Source organism: Epinephelus lanceolatus, chromosome 16 (genome assembly GCF_041903045.1).
Source record: "Epinephelus lanceolatus isolate andai-2023 chromosome 16, ASM4190304v1, whole genome shotgun sequence".
NCBI lineage: Eukaryota > Metazoa > Chordata > Actinopteri > Perciformes > Serranidae > Epinephelus > Epinephelus lanceolatus.
Window position 1 is genome coordinate 22,315,528 of NC_135749.1, and position 23,182 is coordinate 22,338,709.

Below are 23,182 nucleotides of genomic sequence, written 5' to 3' on the forward strand. Positions count from 1 at the left end.
TTGTGCTGGTGTCTCTGTGTCACTCTGCAGTGACACCTCCAAAACACTAGTCGGCGGCAGATGTTTCTGTGGAGTGCTTTAAAGATTAGTTGATTCAAAACACACATTAAACATGGCTTAAAGAGACAAACAAATCAATTTCAGCGTGCATGCATACATCAAACCAGGTAAAAATGTTCACGCTGGCAATAGGGCGCGCACACACAACCCAGTCCCTGATGTTCTGTCCTTAGCCACTGATCTTTCCAAATCCTAAAAACGCCCCTGGTTTAACCTCCTCATAAGTCTCCATAATGACACACTGCTCCCTATGCGAGAAGCAAGCTGCACGTGCCCTCTCCATTGGTGCATCACTGAAACTGTGATTGACCCATGCGGTCTATTTAAGAAAGCCGTGGACACTCACTTACCTGAATAAATTACACCTGGCTTGACATAGCCGCTCCTCCTCAGCCTGGCTTGGCGTTCGAACAACCAATTAAGCCAAGATGGACGTGTGAGACTTTGTCCAGCCTTGCTTTTCCACTTATCCTGGATTGCTTAATGCTATTTTCGAACAATGGGCCCCTGGTTACCCGTTTTCTCATGTTATAGTCTTTATGCTAAGCTAAGCTAAACTAATTGGCTGCTGGCTGCATTTAGCCATAATGGGAGTTTTTTTCATATTTTCAGACACTGCAAAGACATTATTTACTGTATCTCCTGTTGGCAGGCATCGTTCTACCTGCCTAATATTCTACAATGAAAGGAAGGAATGGAATCAAATAGTTTGATAACATGTTTTATGAGTTCAAGTTTATTGTTTTAACTGGTATCTTAAAATCTTTTCCATGTAGGGTCAACAGAAGTATTAAGAGCGTTGTTGTTTTTTTTCTAGAAGAAGGGGGTTTGTGTATGTTTGTGTGTGTGTTTTTTAATCCATTTTGAAGTTAGAGCTATGCCCTACAAATTTTACCAACTAGTACAACATGAGGTTTCAGTGTGGATGAAATGGATTTCACAAATATACAACTTTATCGACTAATATGTACATTTTAATTGAAGAGATTGTGTAAAACTTCAGCATATTGGCATGTAACAGAGCAACTGAAACATATAGTGGTCTCTTTGAAACAAAAATTAACATACAATTTCGATACATTAACTAAAATGCTGCAATAATAACATCAGGTGCAGCTCTAGTGCACTTGAGAAAGCATGGCTTTGGTTTTATTTGGATATATATTATTACATATTTTGTCTTTTTTCATTGGTCCACAGCTGAGAGATCATATTGTTCCTGGCGTCGTCCCCTCTCTGCTGGTCCATGTTCAGGACGAGTTGTCCTTGCACTGACTGAGAATCTCTTGCATCTTCTGCTGGATGTCTGCCACCCTCTCGGCCCACTTCTCCCGCACCTCGTCTTCGTCGTCCTCTGTCACAGCTGTGTAGGCCATGAGGGCAATGAGGCCCATGTGGAACAGGTGGGTGATGTGTGAACAGTGGCGCTCCATGATCTCACGGTTGCCGTCGCAGTTGTCCAGGTACACCTTCAGCAGGGGTCTCCCAAACAGCAACTTGGTGCCCATCACACCGCGGTAGTATATATCCAGGCTCATGTCACTTTTGTCTCTCTCATAAATCTTCTCAAATTTCTCCATGTGGCGCTTAGTGTTGTCTGGATCTTTCTTCACCTGTGCCACCATGTTGTTGAAGGCAGTGTACTGGTGCTTAATGTACTCCTCGTACTTGCCGTAGGTTTCGTTCACCTCGTCGATGTGGATCTTCATCAGGCATTGATGGTTCTTCTCAGAGATGCTCTGCAGTTTGGTGTGGAGCTGCTGGAAGTCCTTGTCTAGAGCGTGGCCCTCCTCCTTGATCAGACCCTTGCGAGCCACCCCAACCAGGGAGGAGACGATCCCAAAGATGGGGTCGATGGAAGAGGCGAAAGAGGAAACCTTCTCCACGCAACACAGCACTTTGGCTGCAGTTTTCTTGATCTTTTCTGCATCAGCCATCACTGCTGCTTTTATTCTGCCACGGTAAGATCCACACAAAGTGAGTCTGGAGGCTGGGGGACACACAAAAAAAACATATTTTAAAATATATCTAATATATCTCAAGGATATCTTTATCATCCTAGAGTGGCAATTTGTTGCGCAGCCAGTAGTAAAACCAACAGAAGAAACAATAAATACGGTGCATTAAATTCAAATACAACACAATATAAACATCACATTGAAAGATTTGTAATGTCATTGGCAGCAGTCTATTGGTCCTGCATCTGGGCAGATTGTATATGCACCCAGATGAACTCCTTTGACAGGGGCCAGCTAGGGTCAACTAGAATTGACTTGGCCCTCTTCAAGGTCTTAACCTTGAGCAGATGAAGAAGGAAGCTAGTTAATCCTTGCTCATGCATTTGGGCAGCACATAGGCACTTTGCTCTTTGTTTTATGGATTAAGTATTATGGTTTTATTGTTTTTATGACTCTCTTTCCATTTTTACAATGCTTGTGTATTTCTATCTTTCTCGAGGCATGTGCAATACTTGTTACATCCTCTATTTTTAGTGATGTTGCATGTTTTTATTATGCCTGTGGTGTACCACTGTTACACAGTAGGGTCATGTTGACTATGTATTCCCAGCTGGTCGCCACTATCATTAGACGTTAATATTTGGTTGACTTTAGGTTATGATGTCGGAAGTTCAAAGTCAAGACAACGTCTAATGCCAACATTAATTTGACATAGGAAAATGTCAACAGATGACGTTGATATTTTTTTGGTTTTAAGTGACCAAAATCTGCCGTCTTCCAGACGTCTCATGCCAACGTCATCTTGACAGAGAATAACCACATTTAGTCATAAGGTCTGGAGAACAAAACCCAGTGTCTGCAAAATGTAATAATAGTAACATCCACACAACGGGAAATTATAGTATTGTCAGACATGTAAATTATCGTCAACCTGATTTTCATTCCAACCAAAATTTGACATTGGTCCCATGTAGGAGTGCAACATCTTTCTGACATGTTGACATCCAGTGCCAGCTGGGTTTGCTTCAAGCCAAGTGAAGCTAGGTGGAGCACTGATGCCCAGGCAAAAATTTCCTCTCTCATCATTCAAGGTCGTGCCTGCAATTTTGCTGCACACTGTGAGGATACCCTAAAAGATATTCCTATTTTTGAGGGAAACTAAACCGTACCAGCTGACAAAAGAGAATGAGAGGACTGATTCAATAAAACGGGAATAGAACATTTACATGAACATATTGTCAACATTTAAACTTAGAAGTTTATTTATGATTAACGTACATGCACTGGAGGGCTTTTCTACACACAGCATCCACATGAAGCTCAAAGGTTGGCTTGTCATCAACTTCAGTGCCAAGATATTTCTACTGATGCTGGTCAAAAGTTAAATCATTTATCACCACAGCAAAGATGACCGTAGGATTATTCCTAAAATCTATTGTCATATCTTTTAATATAAATCTGTACTCTGCATGGTAGCTTCAACTTCTGACCACAATCTAAGAGCTTTACCCAAAGGATTGGTCACAGAGGATCCCAAATGTTTCCTCCTCTTGCATTACCCAAAATTAAGCTCATGGCTGACTCTCAGTTTGCTGGTGCTACAACACACATGTCACCAGCTGCTGCACAAACGCCATATTGTAGAAGGTGTCATCTTACAGTGTAATGTTACTGGCAACAAGTCACGATGAGGGCTTGTGTTGTCTGCAGTGATAAACAGAGCTCAACATGTGAGCAGAGAAGGAAACTAGGGCAGGAAGTAATGAATCTGATGATTTTATCAATTCTTTGGAGTATAAAATGTCAAAAAAAAAAAAGAAAGGAAAAAAAAAGACGAAGATCACCATAACTTAACATATTAAAGTAGCTTATTTTGTCCAAACAGCAGTCTAAAACCCTTAAGTATTTACTTTAATAACATAGCGAGCAAAGAAAATCAGTAATGTGCACACTTAAGACACTTGAAACCAGCTGATTTTTGGCATTTTAGCTTTAAAGAAGATGACATAAGAAATTAACATATCATAAAAATAGTTGCCTCGCCATTTTTTTGTCTATTAATTATTGAAGAAGTTGTTGCAAATTACCAGGAAATGGCACAGAGAGGTTCCTCCTTCTTTAAGTGACTGAAAAAACATTGTTGAGGAGATATATAAAAACTCACTCATTTACTGAGACTCCAAAAAGAGACACCATCTAAATCTCTTTATGAGCATGGCAAACATGTTTCAGGTGATCGCTGAATTGCTGATGAGTACTGTAATGCCCTAAATATATGCAATTTACCTCAGTGACACTCCAGGTTTGTTTTGTGTTTATATGTTATTTTTGTGAAAACAAATTGTTAAAAAAAGCAATAAAATTTCAGTTAAAAAAAGAAGTTGTTGCAGATAAAAAGGAAATTTGTTTTTGTTTCTCTACAATGTAGGAATTCAGAGTTCACTTAAAAGAATGACTGTGTTTTGGGTAATTATTTTAAAACTTATTGTTTGTTATAAGGGGGCATTATTACATCCTAGAAATCTTTAACTAGTTTCTGAGACCACAGACCAAATCAATTTGTGAGCATCTTTCTCATCGTTGTGACATTAATCATCCCTCTCAATGTTGTCCTGCAGGAAAAATAGCAGTGGGTGTGTCTTCATAGTTACACAAGAAAAAAATAAGAAAATAAACAAATGGTTACATGTCGTGACCTTCAAAGTGTCATCTTTATCACTTCAGATAACTCCAGTGGCTGTTTGGCACCTTTAACTTTAACTTGGGATGTTGCTTTGTTTGTTTTTGAGCCTGTTTCTCTCATTTCCTGATTCCCAACAACACACGCACATGAATCAACCAACCATCTTTCACGTTCTTTTCATCAGTCCTAGCTCATTCAGATATCACACACAGTTCAAACATCCTTTAGATTACAGATAATAGAGCACTCAGAAGACAGATGTTTACTCACCAGAGATAAAACTGTCGGTATTCCTCTGTCTACTGAAGCCGTCTGTCTTTCCTTGCCACCATTTTCCTCCCTATAGTCAAACAAGGACAACCCCTTCCTGCCATATAAGGGGGCAAACACGAGGAAGTGACTCATGCATGCCCTGTGCTGATTGGTTGAGGGGAGTTCCTCCAGATGCACTGCGGCTGCAGGCTCCAACCACAGGCTGCAACAATGACAGGGTATTCTTTTCATTGTGTTGTTTTTATTACTGGTCCCCACACCTTCCAAACCAGTATGTTGCACCAGATACCACAGAGATTACCATTAACATGAAGTGAAAGAGACTGTCACACTTAATAACCAGGAAACAAGATTGCTTTTATATCTGAGTATCTCTAATAACACTGTGAAAACTTTATTTAAATAAAGAAAAACTAATAATATTCCATTATTTTGTGTCCAGACTACATGTGAACACATCTTTAAGCAGATATATTTGGTGACAATAATCTTGAAACATGGCCAGAAAATACACTTAATACCTTTTATTATATTGCTTCAAAGTCTTCAGTACATATATTATATGACTCTGGACAAACACAGATGTAAACTTATTTGACTGCTTGGCAGAGGCATACAACCGCAAGGCAGTAATTCTAATGTTGTGTTAATTTGAGTGAACTGACCGTTTAAAATGCCTGAAAGCTAGTGGTCACCTCAGACATCCGCCATGCCAAAAAATGCAATGTTCCAAAACAGATAAAGTCTACAGAAATCCTGTGAAAAGATAGAATAAGCTCCTACCCGCATGGTGGACAGATAAATACAGCTTTCATAGCCAGAATCTCATATCATGAGTTCATATTCCCCTAACACACACACACACACCCAAAAAATCTTCTCTTCCACACCACAATATAACTCTGGTGGAGAAATGTTAAAAACCCTTATTTATGTTTTGTTACAGTCATAGTAAATGTTATAGTACCACGTAAACTCTCACACAGATCATTAAAAGCCACAAATTCCCAAGAACAATTCCTGAGATGTGAACTCTGTCCTAACACGTAGCCACGGCCTTGACGGTGTTAAACATAGAGAATCATGGCACTGATTCAAACATCAAGAGGAAATGTTCCACTACCCTTTACCTCTGAAGCTTACAGGAATATTGTGAAATTCAACACAAGTACCAGGAGCTGGTTTTACCGAAGAAGTGTGTGTGTGTGTGTGTGTGTGTGTGTGTGTGTGTGTGTGTGTGTGTGTGTGTGTGACATTGGTCCCATGTAGGAGTGCCATGTCTTTCTGACATGTTGACATCCAGTGCCAGCTGGGTTTGCTTTAAGTTAAGTGAAGCTAGGTGGAGCACTGATGCCCAGGCAAAAATTTCCTCTCTCATAATTCAAGGTTGTGCCTGCAATTTTGCTGCACACTTTGAGGATACCCTAAAATCTATTCCTGTTTTTGAGGGAAACTAAACCGTACCAGCTGACAAAAGACAATGAGAGGACTGATTCAATAAAACGGGAACAGAACATTTACATGAACGTATTGTCAACATTTAAACTTAGAAGTTTATGATTAAAGTACATGCACTGGAGGGCAGAATCTGCTGGAGATATGTCAAAAACTTTTATTTAAGTTTTGTTACAGTCATAGTAAATGTTACAGTACCACTTAAACTCCCACACAGATCATTAAAAGACACCAATTCCCAAGAACAATTCCTGAGATGTGAACTCTGTCCTAACATGTAGCCACGGCCTTGACGGTGTTAAACATAGAGAATCATGGCACCAATTCAAACAAAAAGAGGAAATGTTCCTCTACCTCTGGAGCTGAGAGGAATATGGTGAAATTCAACGGAAGTACTAGGAGCTGGTTTTACCGAAGAAGTGTGTGTATGTGTGTCCTGTAATTACACAAACACTCATTTTGAATTCACATCTCTACCTTTATACAAGATGTCCTTACCCTTACCTGTAGTGATATTTATCTGTCTATATTGCGTAGATGTGAGTTGCTGAGTGTTGGAGATGTCAGCCATAGAGATGTCTGCCTTCTATAATAATGGAACTATATTGGAGAGAGAGCAGACATCTCTACGGCTGAAACAGCACTACATGTAAGAGGAAAATATGTATTTTTGATGTTGGGGTGATCTGTCACTTATGGACATTATATATAAATTGAATATAATTATTTTGTTTTATTCTGTCTTTATGTGCTGCTTATAATAATTATCACTCTTAGTGTAAACTTTGACAACATTGATACAGTGGCTGAAATTATGCAGTTAGTTAACAAGTGCAAACATAGCTTTTGTGATATACTGTACTATGCACTGCACTATGATTTGCTGATTGACGGATCCATTGTTGAGCAGCTGACAATATGGCTATCTTTTTTCCACCAAACCTGCAGGACCTTCTTTCTTGCAACTTCTTTTGGACGTCCTCCACAGTCTTGGTAAGTGAAGTCATATAGTACATTTCATACAAAAAGAGAATTTATAATGCTTTACTTAATAGTCTAGCAGGAAAAATAGGGTCCTGTGCACCTACATGGCATTTTTTTGTGACCTGGTTTTGTTGCCAAGGTCAACTCGTGGCCCATAAGGGTTCGTTTGGCGACCATCTTGAATTGATGTGCAGGCTAATGGCGAAAAACGCTGATTTTCATTACTCCTGTCCTGAACCAAACAACATACAAAAACAAATGAACCCACTTTTTCAAATAATTTGGACACCAGGAATCAAACATAACAGTCACTGACATGCTACAACCACTCATTGGGAAAAAAAACAGGCAAATGACACATTTTAGGCTCATAACAATATAACTTCTGCTGTTGTTTACCAGTTGTTTCCTGCAATAGGCAAATGTAGCTACTTTATTATAATATATAATGTTTAATACCTTTAGTAGGCCTACTTGTAGAGTACAGAGGTTGTAAAAATGTATCACTTTGGCGCCATCTGGTGGTAGTATGAATTACACTGTGGTACACTCTTTTGAAGAATCTAATTTCCATCCCATTACTTTTCAGAAGTATAACTTGTTAAAAATGTTTTGAAAAATAGCACCAAGACATCTTAACAAACGGGAACGCTTTAAGAAAGGTTTATTTGCCCAATAAGAAACATACATGCAATGTAAATATAGAAGAAACAAATATGCATTGTTCAAAAAAGATGCCCTAGCCTAATGATTCTCAAGTTTTCCATTCTCTCTATGTAAACACGACAACACATATGAGCTATTAAAATCCAGGGGTTTATAAATTAATCAAAATAAATGATGTGTCATTGACATTAATTGGTGCCCCATGCACATTCAAAGAGGTTACATCCCCAAACAAAAGAATACAGAAAAGTAAAAAGTAAATCAATCCTTTGTACTCAGCAGGGGCACATTAAATGAGACAAGTTGATCTATAGGAGAATGAATATTTAAAAAGTAATACAAAAGTACTGCATTATATTACATTATATTTTTGTATTAAACTGTCACCTGCCGCCTGAAGTTTATGCTGTCCTTTACATAAATGGAGCCATTTTTGGAGTGCAATAAAGTGTTTGATGCTCAAAATGATGTGTCTCTCCACTAATGTTGAAGCAAAAACTACATCCATGGTAGCAGCCGAGGCTATTCCCTTTGGACTTGCCTTTATACATTTTTTTCCTGACACAGTGTAATTATTTACTCTTACCACATACAGATCCCCTCATTAAATTGCCTAAAATCATGTATGTTTAAGGCTGTTTAAAAGATTTTTTTCTTCATCTGATTTCTCATGTCCCCACCACTTTTCAACACGTCACAAAAGCCCTTGTACACAGCAGTATGACCCCCCTCAGCTTCCTGCACACCAAGGCCCCTTATGTTAAAATATCATAATTTATCAACTCCACTAAAAGCTTTAACAATAATAATAAATAATTAGATTAATCAAAGTGAAATTAATTAACAGTATTTTTGATACAGTTACTAACAACAGGATGGTGGATAATGTATCATTAGCTTTAGGCACACATAGAAACACATTTTTCCGTTAGCTTTACTGTAAGTTTTGTAGACACGTTCTATGTCTGCATTGTTCTGTTAAAAGTCAAGAGAAGTGCAATTAGTTTCCAACTGTTATCTACATTCACATGGCCTGATTATTTAATAGAAAGAGGAAGAGGAATGTCTATTCTGTACCCTCCGGCTATACAATCTGTGTTGACAGCTAACCAAATATTGCTCAACAAGGACAAGGACAAGGACAAGTGTCTTATGTAATATTTGACTTCCCGCGTAGTGATATGAGACAAAACGGGAAAACATCTGCAGACTTTTCCATGTGCTACATTTACACACACATACACACACAGCAGATACACTTTCCCCGACCCCTCAGAGCTCAGGACCTCACACTGCCTCGGTCTGTGTGCTCTAACAGCTGATTTATTCTGTAGGATGCTTGTCCAAAAATATTAATTTCAAGCATATTTGTTATAATGATGTCACCCATACAGTAGAGATACATCCAGTAGACGTTTGGCAATGCCAAGTTCCATAAAATTTTAACGAACTACCACAATTTTAAGTAAATGCGATACTTTTCTGTACAGTGCAACAAATGTTTGATACATTAAAATAATACAAATGCAGAAACCATTGAAAATAGCAAACTAATGTCCTACAATTTCATAAATTTTAGTAGTTTTTGCATTTGTATCATAATGATGCATCAAACAGGCCAACGGTACATTGTCAAGGTTGCTTTAAGTTCTTACCAGAGTAAAGAAGAGAAACACTGATCAGCTTGCACCGTCTAGTTTGCAAGAAGATATATGTCTGTATAGCAGCTGTTTCTTCTTCAGAGTCTGGCTGAAATGCAAGCTGATCCCTGTGATTTTGTTTCACACCTTTCTCAGTTCATTGTTCTTCATCTGAAAATCATCAGGTTCAGGATGCCCCTGCTGGATAACGTGAAAATGTCGTTGTTATGTCCCTAAGATGAGAAAGCCTCTATACTAACCACTACATTTTTAGACATTTGTAAGTGGTTTTGTGAACAGCAGGTTCGAGTGGCTCGAGTCCACCATGGTGGTTGCTTGGGTCCTCTACCAGAGGCCCGGGAGTTTGAGGGTTCTGCGTAGTATCTTAGCTGTTCCTAGGACTGCGCTCTTCTGGACAGAGACCTCAGATGTTGTACCTGGAGTCTGCTGGAGCCACAGTCACAGCCCCGAGTGCTCTGATTATCACTGGCACCACTGCTGCCTTTACTCCTCACATCTTTTCTAGCTCCTCTTTCAGCCCGTTCTAATAGCCTCAGGCCTCCTTCTCCATGGAGGGTAGCGCTCTTTGTGGCTCATGGTGTTCATCTCGTAGCAAAGCTTCTCTAGGATCACTGTTGCTGTGGTGTTCGTCTCAGTAATGGTCTTAGTGGGGATAATTCGTAGTGCTGCATTCACATCATCTAGCAGACTTTCAGACTGTTCTTTGTCACTGGTAACCGGCTTCGGGGGTGCCAGGATTCCAGCTTATTCATTATTCTCAATCACAGGTCATTCACCCTCGCTGTAAGGGAATCTGTCTCGTAAGGGATTGGGGCTTGGTACCCAATCTCAGAGTGTGGGGATGATGATGATGATGATGATGATGATGATGATGACATCCCCACTTTAATCCTCATCAATCTGTAATTGTGATAGCAGTTGCTGTTTGCGGTGTTGAAACACTGGGCTAGGAGTTGTTTCTTTGTTAGTGTAGACATTGGGTTTCGAAGCATCCATATGTCCCACATCCTCTGCATGTAACCCCTCTCGCTGGAGTTACCTGTATAGTAGTATTACAACAGTCCCTATTTTCTGCTCTTGTCCATCTATGTTTTATTCCAGTAGCACATTTCTCATCAGGATGCCCTGGTTCCCCAACACCTGACGTGACCTTTGTTCACAGGGACGACATTCGAGCCAGTATGACTCTTGTTTTTGCGCCTTCACTCATCCTGAGGTAGGCGAGTTAAGAACTTTGCCTAAGGGTTCAGACTGGATATGTGTTACCTGCCCTGACCAGGATATTTATATACAGTACAGGCCAAAAGTTTGGACACACCTTCTCATTCAATGCGTTTTCTTTATTTTCATGACTATTTACATTGTAGATTCTCACTGAAGGCATCAAAACTATGAATGAACACATGTGGAGTTATGTACTTAACAAAAAAAGGTGAAATAACTGAAAACATGTTTTATATTCTAGTTTCTTCAAAATAGCCACCCTTTGCTCTGATTACTGCTTTGCACACTCTTGGCATTCTCTCCATGAGCTTCAAGAGGTAGTCACCTGAAATGGTTTTCCAACAGTCTTGAAGGAGTTCCCAGAGGTGTTTAGCACTTGTTGGCCCCTTTGCCTTCACTCTGCGGTCCAGCTCACCCCAAACCATCTGGATTGGGTTCAGGTCCAGTGACTGTGGAGGCCAGGTCATCTGCCGCAGCACTCCATCACTCTCCTTCTTGGTCAAATAGCCCTTACACAGCCTGGAGGTGTGTTTGGGGTCATTGTCCTGTTGAAAAATAAATGATCGTCCAACTAAACGCAAACCGGATGGGATGGCATGTCGCTGCAGGATGCTGTGGTAGCCATGCTGGTTCAGTGTGCCTTCAATTTTGAATAAATCCCCAACAGTGTCACCAGCAAAACACCCCCACACCATCACACCTCCTCCTCCATGCTTCACAGTGGGAACCAGGCATGTGGAATCCATCCGTTCACCTTTTCTGCGTCTCACAAAGACACGACGGTTGGAACCAAAGATCTCAAATTTGGACTCATCAGACCAAAGCACAGATTTCCACTGGTCTAATGTCCATTCCTTGTGTTTCTTGGCCCAAACAAATCTCTTCTGCTTGTTGCCTCTCCTTAGCAGTGGTTTCCTAGCAGCTATTTGACCATGAAGGCCTGATTGGCGCAGTCTCCTCTTAACAGTTGTTCTAGAGATGGGTCTGCTGCTAGAACTCTGTGTGGCATTCATCTGGTCTCTGATCTGAGCTGCTGTTAACTTGCCATTTCTGAGGCTGGTGACTCGGATGAACTTATCCTCAGAAGCAGAGGTGACTCTTGGTCTTCCTTTCCTGGGTCGGTCCTCATGTGTGCCAGTTTCGTTGTAGCGCTTGATGGTTTTTGCGACTCTACTTGGGGACACATTTAAAGTTTTTGCAATTTTCCGGACTGACTGACCTTCATTTCTTAAAGTAATGATGGCCACTCGTTTTTCTTTAGTTAGCTGATTGGTTCTTGCCATAATATGAATTTTAACAGTTGTCCAATAGGGCTGTCGGCTGTGTATTAACCTGACTTCTGCACAACACAACTGATGGTCCCAACCCCATTGATAAAGCAAGAAATTCCACTAATTAACCCTGATAAGGCACACCTGTGAAGTGGAAACCATTTCAGGTGACTACCTCTTGAAGCTCATGGAGAGAATGCCAAGAGTGTGCAAAGCAGTAATCAGAGCAAAGGGTGGCTATTTTGAAGAAACTAGAATATAAAACATGTTTTCAGTTATTTCACCTTTTTTTGTTAAGTACATAACTCCACATGTGTTCATTCATAGTTTTGATGCCTTCAGTGAGAATCTACAATGTAAATAGTCATGAAAATAAAGAAAACGCATTGAATGAGAAGGTGTGTCCAAACTTTTGGCCTGTACTGTACGTATATGTATAGATTTTCTTTTTTTTTTTTACATCACTAAGTTCTCTCTATTGAAATTCTCAGTGTTGTATTGACACACTTTTATAAGTATTGGGCCTATTTTGGACCTATTTTGGGGCTGATAAGACTGATAAGAAACGCTGTGGGAAAACATTCACCTGTAGCTGATGCACATAGACAAGCCCTGTTGTAACTAAAACACTTTATTTTTTTTTTAAATATTTGATCATAAAGTCATTCTCCTCACTAGCTTTTGTATTTTTAATCCTTTTAGCCTTTTACACATAACATGCTATGGCAACGCAAACATCTTAAAAGTGGACTTAAAGAAATCTTTAACAATGGCTAGAAGCCCAGCAATACATTCACATATTCAAAGGATTTTTTAACCACTTCCTTGAGTTGATTTTTGTATGTTTGATTCTGAACCACAATAAATGAGGGATGTGATCAGATGAATACCCCTCACACACAAACACACGACCCTGCTCCCACCCCTGCTCTGTAACGTAGCGCTCAGCTGCTCCTCTATGGTATTTCCCACAATAACATCCCAGGTCCACACACTGACTCTGTCATTTTGCCTCTGACCCCCTCCACTCCTCTTTCTCTCTCTCTCACTCTGTCTCTCCGTCTGCTCTTTCTGTCCCAAGGGAGCCGGACCGGAGTGAGGACGAACATCTTCTGGTGTCAGGTATGACCCGAAGCAGGCTGGAGCAACACATGAACACATCAGCAGGTTTGACACAGCAGCAGTGGATGGTTTGCTTCGGTTTTGGGATTAAAAAGGTTTAAGCCTGCCATTGAAATGGCCTGGAGGGGTGAGCTGAGGTCGACCTCAGCTCTGACCGGGATCGAATTGTTTCCACTGTTTGTTTGGTTTTTATATTGGCTGACATACTTTCATGATGGGAAAGGGTTTTTTGTGTTTTTACTAAAAAGCAGGCGTATGCCAGCCCGGGAGAGAACTAGAGTTAATTGGACATTTAGTTTTACCATCATCTAATCTGTTTTAGATGATGAACAAGTATTGATTTAGTTAAAGTTCTAGCCACATTGTGCTGCCTGTCTGTGATAAATGTACAGTATGTTTAAATGCTCTTGTTCTGTTGAGCAGTTCATTGATACTTTATTAAGTATTCCATTAGCTATTTAAATGATCATATTATTTTCCAATTTGTTATTCATGGGGTTATGTTTTTACTTAATGTTGACTCAGTTGTATTTTTCTCACCTTTTCCTCTGCCAATCATCAGAAGTGACCAATCGATGATGAGCAGCATCAGACGAGGTCCAGTGAAAATGCAGATGATGTTAATTGAGTTGATGGTGCTGGTGGGGTGAGTGAACTAAAAACATGCCAGATTGAAAACACCAAAAATACCATTATATTCACTCACAGAGGTTTTAATGCAACTCAGTTAAATATACCTTTATTTATCCCGAAGGCAGTTTTACACAGCAGCTCGTCACCCAGGTCAACAAATACCCACACAATGAAAAGGAGAAATAAGAAGAACACTTTTAATTACAAAGCTAAAACAATCAAAGGCTATAATCTTCTAAACTACAGTTGCAATCAAAATTATTCAGCCCCCATCGCATATTAGGCCTATTGGCAAAATATACAATTTCTCTGCTGTTTGCAATAAACAAATTACTCAAGAACTGTTTAAGTAGTTCAATGAAACTAATATTACAAGGGTTTTGATCCAAATTCAACACAAAATACTACTTTCAATGACTACTGCAGTCTCAAAATTATTCAACCCCTTCATGACAAGCATCTTCAGTACTTAGTAGAACACCCTTTTGCTGTTATGACCTGCTGCAAACGTGATGCATAGCCAGACACCAGCTTCAGACAGTGTTCCTGAGGAATCTTAGCCCATTCCTCATGGGCAATAGCCTCCAGTTCAGTAATATTCTTGGGTGTGCGTTTTGCAACCACATTCTTCAAATCCCACTAGAGATTTTCTATGGGGTTCAAGTCAGGCGACTGTGACGGCCACTCTAGAATCTTCCATTTCTTCTTCTGAAACCAAGCCTTGGTGGAATTTGAGGTATGCTTGGGATCATTATCCTGTTGGAAGGTCCAATGACGCCCAAGCTTCAGCTTCCTCACAGACGGCACAACGTTTTTACCTAAGATTTCCTGATACTTGACTGAATCCATCGTGCCCTCCACACGCTGCAGGTTTCCAGTGCCAGAGGCAGCAAAGCAGCCCCAGAGTATCACTGAGCCACCGCCATGCTTCACTGTAGGCAGGGTGTTCTTTTCAGCATATGCTTCATTCTTCTTCCTTCAGACACACCGTTGTTCCATAGGCCCGAAGAGTTCCAGTTTTGTTTCATCACTCCACAGAACAGAATTCCAAAACTTCTGTGGCTTATTTATATGGTTTTGAGCATAATGGAGCCGACTTTTCTTGTGCTTTTGGGTCAGTAGTGGTGTACGTCTTGGAGTATGGGCATGGAGCCCTTCGGTGTTTAGTATGTATTAGTATGTTTAGTATAGTATTAGTTTAGCCTTATTGTACAAACTGAAACCTCAGTGCCTGCTGCCACCAAGTCTTGCTGCAGGTTTTTTGCAGTCACTCGAGGGTTTTTGACCACTTGCCTCCTCAGGAATCTGGTGTCAGCCGCTGATAGTTTCCTCTTTCTGCCATGTCCAGGTAGTGTAGCCAGTGTTCCTTTAACTTTGAACTTGCGAACTATGCTTCCAGCTGTATCTCTAGGAACATTCAGAGCTTTTTCTATCTTTTTGTATCCTTTTCCTTGTTTGTGCAAGGCAATGATTTCTTCTCTGAACTTTTTGGACAATTCTTTTGCCATATTTCTAACATGCAATCAAACGTCACTCTCAACAAACCCCTAGCCAGTTGAGGTATTTATGTGTTCTATCTCAAGCACACCTGAACTAATGAAGCCCTTGATTAGTTGCACCAGGTGTGCTTGAAACAGGGGGTTGAATAATTTTGAGACTGCAGTAGTGATTAAAAGTAGCATTTTGCGTTGAATTTGGATAAAACCCATGGTAATATTAGTTTTATTAAACTATTTCAACTGTTCTTGTCTACTTTGTTTATTGCAAACAGCTGAAAAATTGTACATTTTGCCAATAAGCCTAATATGCAATGGGGGTTGAATAATTTTAATTGCAACTGTATATGTGAAACACATTAATAAATACAAATAAAACACACAAAAATATCTTAAAAAAAATGTCTAAAAAACACAAACTAAGCTCGACAGAGCCATAAAAATTACCTATGAATAATTAAGAGGGTGGACAGCGAGGGGAACAAAGGAATAAAGATAATACCTTTACTGGCAGGTAGAGCAAAGTGCGGAAAAGTCTGGATAAGTCTGGAAAAAAGAAAAGAGAGTATGGATTATATTTAAGTTTACAGGTGTTCCCCTTTTCTGTTTTCTAAAATATAAAATTCAGATTTAAAAAAAGATAATTGATCATATAAGCAGATTGTATTTCATGCTTTTTGGAGCAGGAAGCCAGTATAGCCAAAATATTTACCACTGTGTGAGAGAGTGTGTGCCAGAGTGAGCTTGATGTCATTGAAAGCAAGGCAAGAAGTATGGCATGCGACTTAAAGCACACTCCTAAGCAGAGCTGCCTCTACGCCTGTACGCCACAACCTGCAAAACAGCTCTGACCCGAGTGCGGTACACTGTAACTGAACCAAACCTGGACATCACAAATAACAAAATATTAAGCTTGTCTGGGTAGAAACTCTGCATCATAAACATTAACCAACCTTTGACATTCTATGAGAACAACTCCAATGAAAACTTGATGCCTCTACATACACTAAGCCTCTGACATATCTCTGTCATGTTTTAGAGTCATTGGTTTGAGTTATGGTGCTGTTCAGAGACCAGACTATGACGACACACCCAACCCAGAGTTCCTCAATCCGTCCTGGATGACCAGCATCCCCGATGATCAGCCGCTGTCTGAGGTCACCATGCCTGGGACCCACAACACCATGGCCCTGTACGGCGGTGTGTATGCCGAGTGCCAGACCTGGAGCCTGGCCTCCCAGCTCCGAGCCGGTGTTCGCTTTCTGGACGTCCGTGTCCGTCACATCAAGGGGAACCTCACCATCCATCATGGAGTATCCTATCAGCGGGCGCACTTTGGCCACGTACTGGAGGGTGTGGCTGACTTTCTTAGTGAGTATCCCAGTGAGACAGTGCTGATGCGGGTGAAGGAGGAGTTCAGTGAGACGTACGACATCTACGGTGCTGTGGTAGACTACATCCATCGTTACGCTCACTGGGACCTACTGTGGCACAGCCGGCTCGTGCCGACCATGGGAGAGGCCCGAGGGAAACTCATCGTCCTGCAAGACTTTCCTGGACCAGACCTGGGGATGCGCTATGGCTCCCTGGACATAGCTGATGACTGGAGGGTATGAAAACGTATAACTCAAACATTTGTCATCATTTTACATCTTGCTGTAGTGGTATGATTATGATATGAAAAGCCCCACCTGCAAGTTGATGGGATTGGTTCTTTAGGTATGTGACATATTAAAACCCTGGCCATTTGAATCCATGCTTTTGAGACATGTCTTTGAGACTTGTCATTGATACACTGCGATTCCCAGGAGAAAACTCTCAGCCTTGACATTGTCTGCCTATTTTGACTATGATATGTCTTATAGCATATAAAAACAATGTTAATAAGATTTAAAGCTTTTATTTCCATCGGAGGGAATCTTTATATGAATGCTTCTGAGTTATTCAACATTTTGCGTTCCCTGTAGGTACCCACACTTCTGCATGTGGAGGAGAAATGGCAGAGCGTCTATGAGCACCTGGAGGCTGCACCTGCTGGAAACAAGGCCCAGATTTTCCTCACCTACAGCAGTGGAGCTGGTGTGTTCGCATACCCCAGAGCCATCGCTCAGCGCGTCAACACACAGCTGTATGACTACCTGAGGGCCAAGACGGACCTGAACCAGCGCCTTGGAATTGTATGCATGGACTTCCCTGCTGCTCCCATTATGCAACTAATCATTGACTTCCAACTGAGAGAGAATGCAAAGAGAAAACAGGTCTTTAACACAGCACCTAGCAAGGCAAGTTTGAAATATACAATTTCCAAACTGAGAAGGGAGATGATCAAACATTTTACTGTAAATGTCTGAGCCAAAATCAAGCACGAGGGAACAGTAGACTAGTCAATGACTGTACATTCAATAAGGCATCACTATGGACACCACATACGACACTTGTAGCTCAGATTTAATAGGTAGGCCTAACTTTACTCCTTTACTGTAATGAATATGATTTAAATTATACCTCAGATGAAACTTCTCATTGTGTCATTCAGCAGAGACACTGGAAACAAAATAAATGTGCCGTATAAAATAATCAGAAAGATCAGAAATGGCAATATGTAAAATTTTGTGCAGTAATAAACTGCTGTGGAAATGCTGAAATGCATCATAATTGCTGTTTGTTTTTAAAACTAATGTGCAGTATAGTTTTGTCATCATTTCATTTTCCATCTTGTCCTTACGAGGTTTCCAGCAGCCTTGACATCTGTGCAGCTTTTTTTAATAATAAAATGTGTAAGTGTAATAGGATGTGCATAAAATCCAAGGATGCAGACAAAAAAATCAATCCAAAGAATAATTTTTAGAAATGACAAAATAATAATTTTTGTGTCAGGTCATTTGGTAACTGTAGTAAAGCCACAATAAGCCGACTTTTACTCCACTCCACCTGGGGAAAGAACACAGGTCAACAGATGATACAGATGTTTGCCAGGTTTTGTGGCTCTGTGTCTCTTTGAATCACCATCAGGAGTTATGTTTGAGACAGTCCCGATGTGAGCAGTCATGTTTCATCGTCACAAGGTGGCAGTGCTGCTGCACAGGCACTTCACACAAACATGTTATTCTGGCTCTTTGGTGTGTGTGTGTGTGTGTGTGTGTGTGTGTGTGAGGTGGTGACCAGCAACAAGAGTGACAACCTTTGCATCACAAACTTGAACTGTCACACCGCTGAAGGAGAGTGCTAATTTCACCTTTGATTTATTGTCTTTGTCTGGTTTACCTTTAATAACTTTTTTATCATTTTACTCAAGTTATACACATTAAAAGGGAACTCCACAGATTTTACACATCAAAGTCTGTTTACAGGTCTTGAGGAGTGCTACTGTATATGGGGAAAAAAGTTGTATTAAGCCTTTTGTGGCTCCTCGGGATCAAAAATACATATTAATCCTCTTACCTGTAGTGCTATTTATCAGTCTAGATTGTTTCGGTGTGAGTTGCAGAGTGTTGGAGCTATCAGTCATAGAGATGTAAGCCTTCTCTCCAATGTAATGTCACAAGATGGCGCTCGGTTTGTGGTGCTCAAAGCGCCAAAAGAACAAACTGTTCAAAAGAAAAAAAGAAAAAGACATGAAGAAGAAAAAAAAGAGAAGTGAGCTGCTGCTTATTTCTGCTTATGGCTTGGTAGCCGCTAAAAGTGAAACACCCAAATCTCTGACTGACCTCTCTGTGAATGTGTTGCATTTTGGGTAACGTAGGCATCTTAGTTTGGCAAGAATTTAGAAACTCTACATTGAAAAGCTGCGAATGGTTCATCATGTCTATCATACCTGTTTAAAACACTTAAATGATCTAAATTAAGCTAACCATTGTGGATAGCCAGCACCCTGTCATGTCAACGTAAAAGACACCACTTGAATATTGTAGATTATTAAAATAAGACTAACATTTGTTTTATTTTTATTTTTGGTAAATAGAATATGCACATTAACCAACCATAAGCAGGTGCACTCAGTTTTTACTATCCAACAGCTCTACAGAAAATATTAAGTGATAAAATGTGTGATACAAGTGCATCCTGTGTATTTACACTGGTGAGACATGATCATAGTTTTTCCTGTCTATGTAGGTACCAGTGCATCACATGATCTTTTCAGTGCATAAATTGAGTCCTCGTGCTGCACCATGCAATGCCACTAAAATCTATTGATCATGTCCAATTAATTGCAAAGTGTAGAATTTCATAAAAGTGTGTTTTGCAAGAGAAATAGAGGAACACTATGTGACTGCTGGTGTGTGGCTTAAACCACACTTTGCATGCAGATAGTTGATATCAGATAACTGATTTCATCATTATTTCCTCTCACTTAAACACAGAGAGCATTGCGAAACAGTTGTTGAAATGCTTTGACTTGAAACAATATGTCTTAACATCCTGCCAAAACAGCCAAGGACGTTAACAAAGTGGATGCTTTGTCAAGAAGTGACTGACGCCAACTTATGCAGAGCTCTACACTCATTGAGTGAGTACTAGAAGAAGAAAAAAGACTTTGAAGTGTCTCCATTCAGAGCTGGACAGGTACAGTAAAACACTGCTGCTGCTGCTGCTGCTGCTCCTCTTTCTCTTGACATTGGTTGACAATTGTGACAAGACTCTTACTCTCTTTACAGCAGATATGAACCCGTCTCCACGTGTCGAATTCAGGGCTCAAAGTGCCGTCACGATTTCATTACTTGGTTAGAAGTCCTTTCTTCATCACATTTGTGTCTGCTTTATTTTATGTTTTACTGGTCCCTCACACACTCCCTCTTCCTCTCTTGTAGTTGTGGTGAATATCATTTGGTGGATGGTTATGATTGCAGCCATCGGTTTGGGTTGGTTTTCCTCTGTTTGACCACTGCAATATTTCTGTGATATTTGACAGCAAGCTTTATGTTTCGAATCTTTTTCATGTTAATATTGATGTTTTTTCTGGTTCTGGGTCACAGGGGCAACACATCTGAGCCTTTGTCCAGTGCAGCCCAACATCCCTCTCTACCTGATAGTGCTTGGAGGGGCAAACATACTCTCATTCTCTGTTACCTACACCAAGAGCACCTGGGGGGATGGCATGGTCGCCATCCTGTGCTCGACCTGCATGGCACTCCTACACCTCTTCAGTTTCGGCTGGTTCATTGCAGGTGGGATAAAGTGTCACAGCAATTTTATGTTTTAGTGAAGATAAATTCCTCTGGAGTCTACATGCTTGCATGGAAACACGGTAAAGTAAAGTATTTACTCAAGTGCTGTACATCCGTGCAAATTTCAGTATTTCAATTTCTGGCTTTAAAGTTCAACACACAAAACAGACATCCTTAAGAGTTTCAAAAACTCCATCCAATCTCAGACACATCTGATTGCAGGCGCGGCAGGGCATTCTGTTGCGCATGATAGGAACGCCCGTGTAGATCACTGGTTTACATGGGACAGGAACACCCAGTGTAATGATTGGCTCTGAGGCACATGGTTATTTATCAGCATCTGCTTCTCTACCAGCAATGCACATCTGGTTCTTACATTCTACAATCTCTCATTCTACTGTTATTATTCCATTGTAAAGACACACAAAAAATGACAGCACACATCAGTAAACCAAGATGAGCTCTATTTATACATTATGGCATGGTCAGTAGTTGTCTTGTGTAGGCTGTGTGAGGATATGTGGAGGATCATATACTCATACAGAAGTAATCCTTCCCAATCATCAGAATTTTACTGCAGAGACTCGTCCCTCTGTCTGTAATTTCTTATTTTCATTGAATTTTTTGTGTTCAAGACGTTAATGGGCGTGTACCCCCACAGCGCTCAGGTGAGGTCGGGGCTTTATAAAAAGGTAGCGATCAGCTGCCAGACTCTAATGCCTCAATTCCACTTACATATGTGACTGGAGGCCGTAGATTTGTAAATATATAGAAGTTTAACATTTGCAGTGGATTTCAAATTTTGATCCATATATTTATGGATCTGTGAACACCAGTCACATTCGTAAGTGGAAACGATGCATAAGCAGCAAGCATCCAAAAGATACTGACAATCCCTTAAAGGCTAGTTTTGCCTTAACAGAAAAACCTGGCAGAAAAGTGCTGTTCAAGGAGAATTCCCACATCTTCTGATGAAATGAATCACCCTTTAGGGGCATGCAGCCTGCAAGTTAGCACTGAACATTTCATCACCAGCATTACATTACTTGCATCAGTGGATGTTGAATCATTTTTTAGAGGTCAGCAAGTAAGCTAGCAAGCTTTGTTGAGATCGTACTGGTACAAATTACTTGCTAATGCTAATGTAACACTAAGGATCTGTTAGTTTGTGTCATCAGGTCACAAAGAATATTAAAATGATTTAAGAATTTGACAAAAAGGGAGTTAGATTAGAGTTAGAGTTAGATTAGATGGGTAAAGTTACGCGGCAGAAAAAGTTGCTACCAGGTTCTCCTGTCTATCCTACATAAATCAGTGATTTTCATGGGTATTCCTCTCATGTGCGACAGGAACTTCCCGCCGACTACTGTCTCCTTCAGGTGTGTGAGTGTGGTTTGAGCCGGTTTGATTGACAGTGACCAAACAACCCACCGACTCTCATCACATTTGGTTTCAAATGTTGCTGAATTGGTGTGAGGAAGTACAAGACATCTTTTTTTCACACCCTCTTCAAACCAGTGAAAACAGCACAGACAAAAATGTTGGACACCATCAGTAAAAAGCTGATTGAGAAGATATGTTTCAGAGCCTTTATTTTGAGTTTAGAGTGCAGTTTTGAGTCTAAATTGCATTGAAATGTGTTTTTAAATGTTTCCCTGTAGGCACTATCTGGGTTTATCCTGTATATCCTCCCGACTACACGCCCGGAGCAACTCGATACTGCCACAGGGTAACCTACCAGTTTGCCTTCGTTGTCACCACTCTGGTGTGGGTTGCTGCAAGTCTCGTGTTCGTCTGCGGATGTTGCTTCGCTCTTCTGACCTGTTGTGCGACTGTAATTGCGGGACGCAGATTGATACCCGGCCGCTATTCTTTCTATGGTGCGACAAGTGATACACAAGAATCCACTGCTGGTGATGTGTGATATTCATTTTTGTTTGTGTCCTGAAATTCACAATGGGGTTAACAGGAAAATTATTTTTTGTGGTAGTTTTTCAGTTGTATAGTTTTAAAGTTGTGGGCACTGGGCAGCTACAAGTAAAATGATTAAAACAGCAGATCTCAGAACAGTTTTTGCAATTTTCCTGTAAATGCTTGAAGACAGATTCCTTACTTCACTTGAGACTTGAGCTGAGTGTTTTTGCTGCATTTAATATGTTGGTGTTTTGTTACAGCAGACAAAGTGCATAGCTGAAGCAGCTCTGTCCAGCTTAATTCAACAGTAGTCACTCTCCACAGGGCGTGTAGTCAAATGTAGGAACAGCACCATCACATCATGTGCTTCCTGTTGACGCCAACAGTCAACATTTTAGCTGACAGAAGAGAAGTTGTGAGATAATCTTGTGGCAGCTAATACTAATTCAGCATTAAGATAGAGTTACTGGTGGTGTGTTTTTGTATTCTACTGTGCTATGTGCATGACAGATGTGTTTGCAGTGCAATAACTTTTCTTGACTTTTCTTAAAGATGGTATTGTAACAGTTCATTGTGCAGTATTGCTTGAAAATAAAAGCTTGATATGTTGTATAAAA

The 23,182-nt window shown here is 40.4% G+C and overlaps 3 protein-coding genes across 4 annotated transcripts; 2 read left to right on the forward strand and 1 right to left on the reverse strand.

Annotated features, from left to right (window-relative positions):
• Window positions 1-778: 778 nt before the first annotated feature.
• rpz2 (rapunzel 2) lies at window positions 779-5,113 on the reverse strand. Its single transcript, XM_033636576.2, has 2 exons — window positions 4,972-5,113; window positions 779-2,050 (listed from the first exon to the last, which is right to left on the reverse strand). Exon 2 carries the CDS (start codon window positions 1,995-1,997, stop codon window positions 1,311-1,313), a length of 687 nt encoding a protein of 228 aa, XP_033492467.1. The 5' UTR covers window positions 1,998-2,050; window positions 4,972-5,113; the 3' UTR covers window positions 779-1,310.
• An 8,078-nt stretch (window positions 5,114-13,191) lies between these two features.
• LOC117263248 (1-phosphatidylinositol phosphodiesterase) lies at window positions 13,192-18,135 on the forward strand. Its single transcript, XM_033636469.2, has 4 exons — window positions 13,192-13,357; window positions 13,920-14,003; window positions 16,526-17,096; window positions 17,454-18,135. Exons 2-4 carry the CDS (start codon window positions 13,933-13,935, stop codon window positions 17,835-17,837), a joined length of 1,026 nt encoding a protein of 341 aa, XP_033492360.1. The 5' UTR covers window positions 13,192-13,357; window positions 13,920-13,932; the 3' UTR covers window positions 17,838-18,135.
• A 1,711-nt stretch (window positions 18,136-19,846) lies between these two features.
• LOC117263250 (transmembrane protein 272-like) lies at window positions 19,847-23,182 on the forward strand. 2 transcript variants are annotated; one of them, XM_033636471.2, is made up of 5 exons: window positions 19,847-20,049; window positions 20,142-20,207; window positions 20,295-20,345; window positions 20,460-20,651; window positions 22,313-23,182. In XM_033636471.2, exons 2-5 carry the CDS (start codon window positions 20,147-20,149, stop codon window positions 22,573-22,575), a joined length of 567 nt encoding a protein of 188 aa, XP_033492362.1. In that variant the 5' UTR covers window positions 19,847-20,049; window positions 20,142-20,146; the 3' UTR covers window positions 22,576-23,182. The 2 variants fall into 2 exon arrangements, with proteins under 2 accessions (XP_033492362.1, XP_033492364.1); XM_033636473.2 differs by having other exon boundaries at window positions 20,145-20,207.

What these genes read in the sequence shown, in the direction of transcription:
- rpz2 (XM_033636576.2), bottom strand. Translation starts at nt 1,997, where the DNA reads ATGGCTGATGCAGAAAAGATCAAGAAAACTGCAGCCAAAGTGCTGTGT.
- LOC117263248 (XM_033636469.2), top strand. Translation starts at nt 13,933, where the DNA reads ATGATGAGCAGCATCAGACGAGGTCCAGTGAAAATGCAGATGATGTTA. An exon ending in GAGTTGATGGTGCTGGTGGG is followed by an intron (nt 14,004 to 16,525) that starts GTGAGTGAACTA and finishes GTCATGTTTTAG; the next exon opens with AGTCATTGGTTTGAGTTATG. An exon ending in ACATAGCTGATGACTGGAGG is followed by an intron (nt 17,097 to 17,453) that starts GTATGAAAACGT and finishes CGTTCCCTGTAG; the next exon opens with GTACCCACACTTCTGCATGT.
- LOC117263250 (XM_033636471.2), top strand. Translation starts at nt 20,147, where the DNA reads ATGAACCCGTCTCCACGTGTCGAATTCAGGGCTCAAAGTGCCGTCACG. An exon ending in GATTGCAGCCATCGGTTTGG is followed by an intron (nt 20,346 to 20,459) that starts GTTGGTTTTCCT and finishes TCTGGGTCACAG; the next exon opens with GGGCAACACATCTGAGCCTT. An exon ending in TTTCGGCTGGTTCATTGCAG is followed by an intron (nt 20,652 to 22,312) that starts GTGGGATAAAGT and finishes GTTTCCCTGTAG; the next exon opens with GCACTATCTGGGTTTATCCT.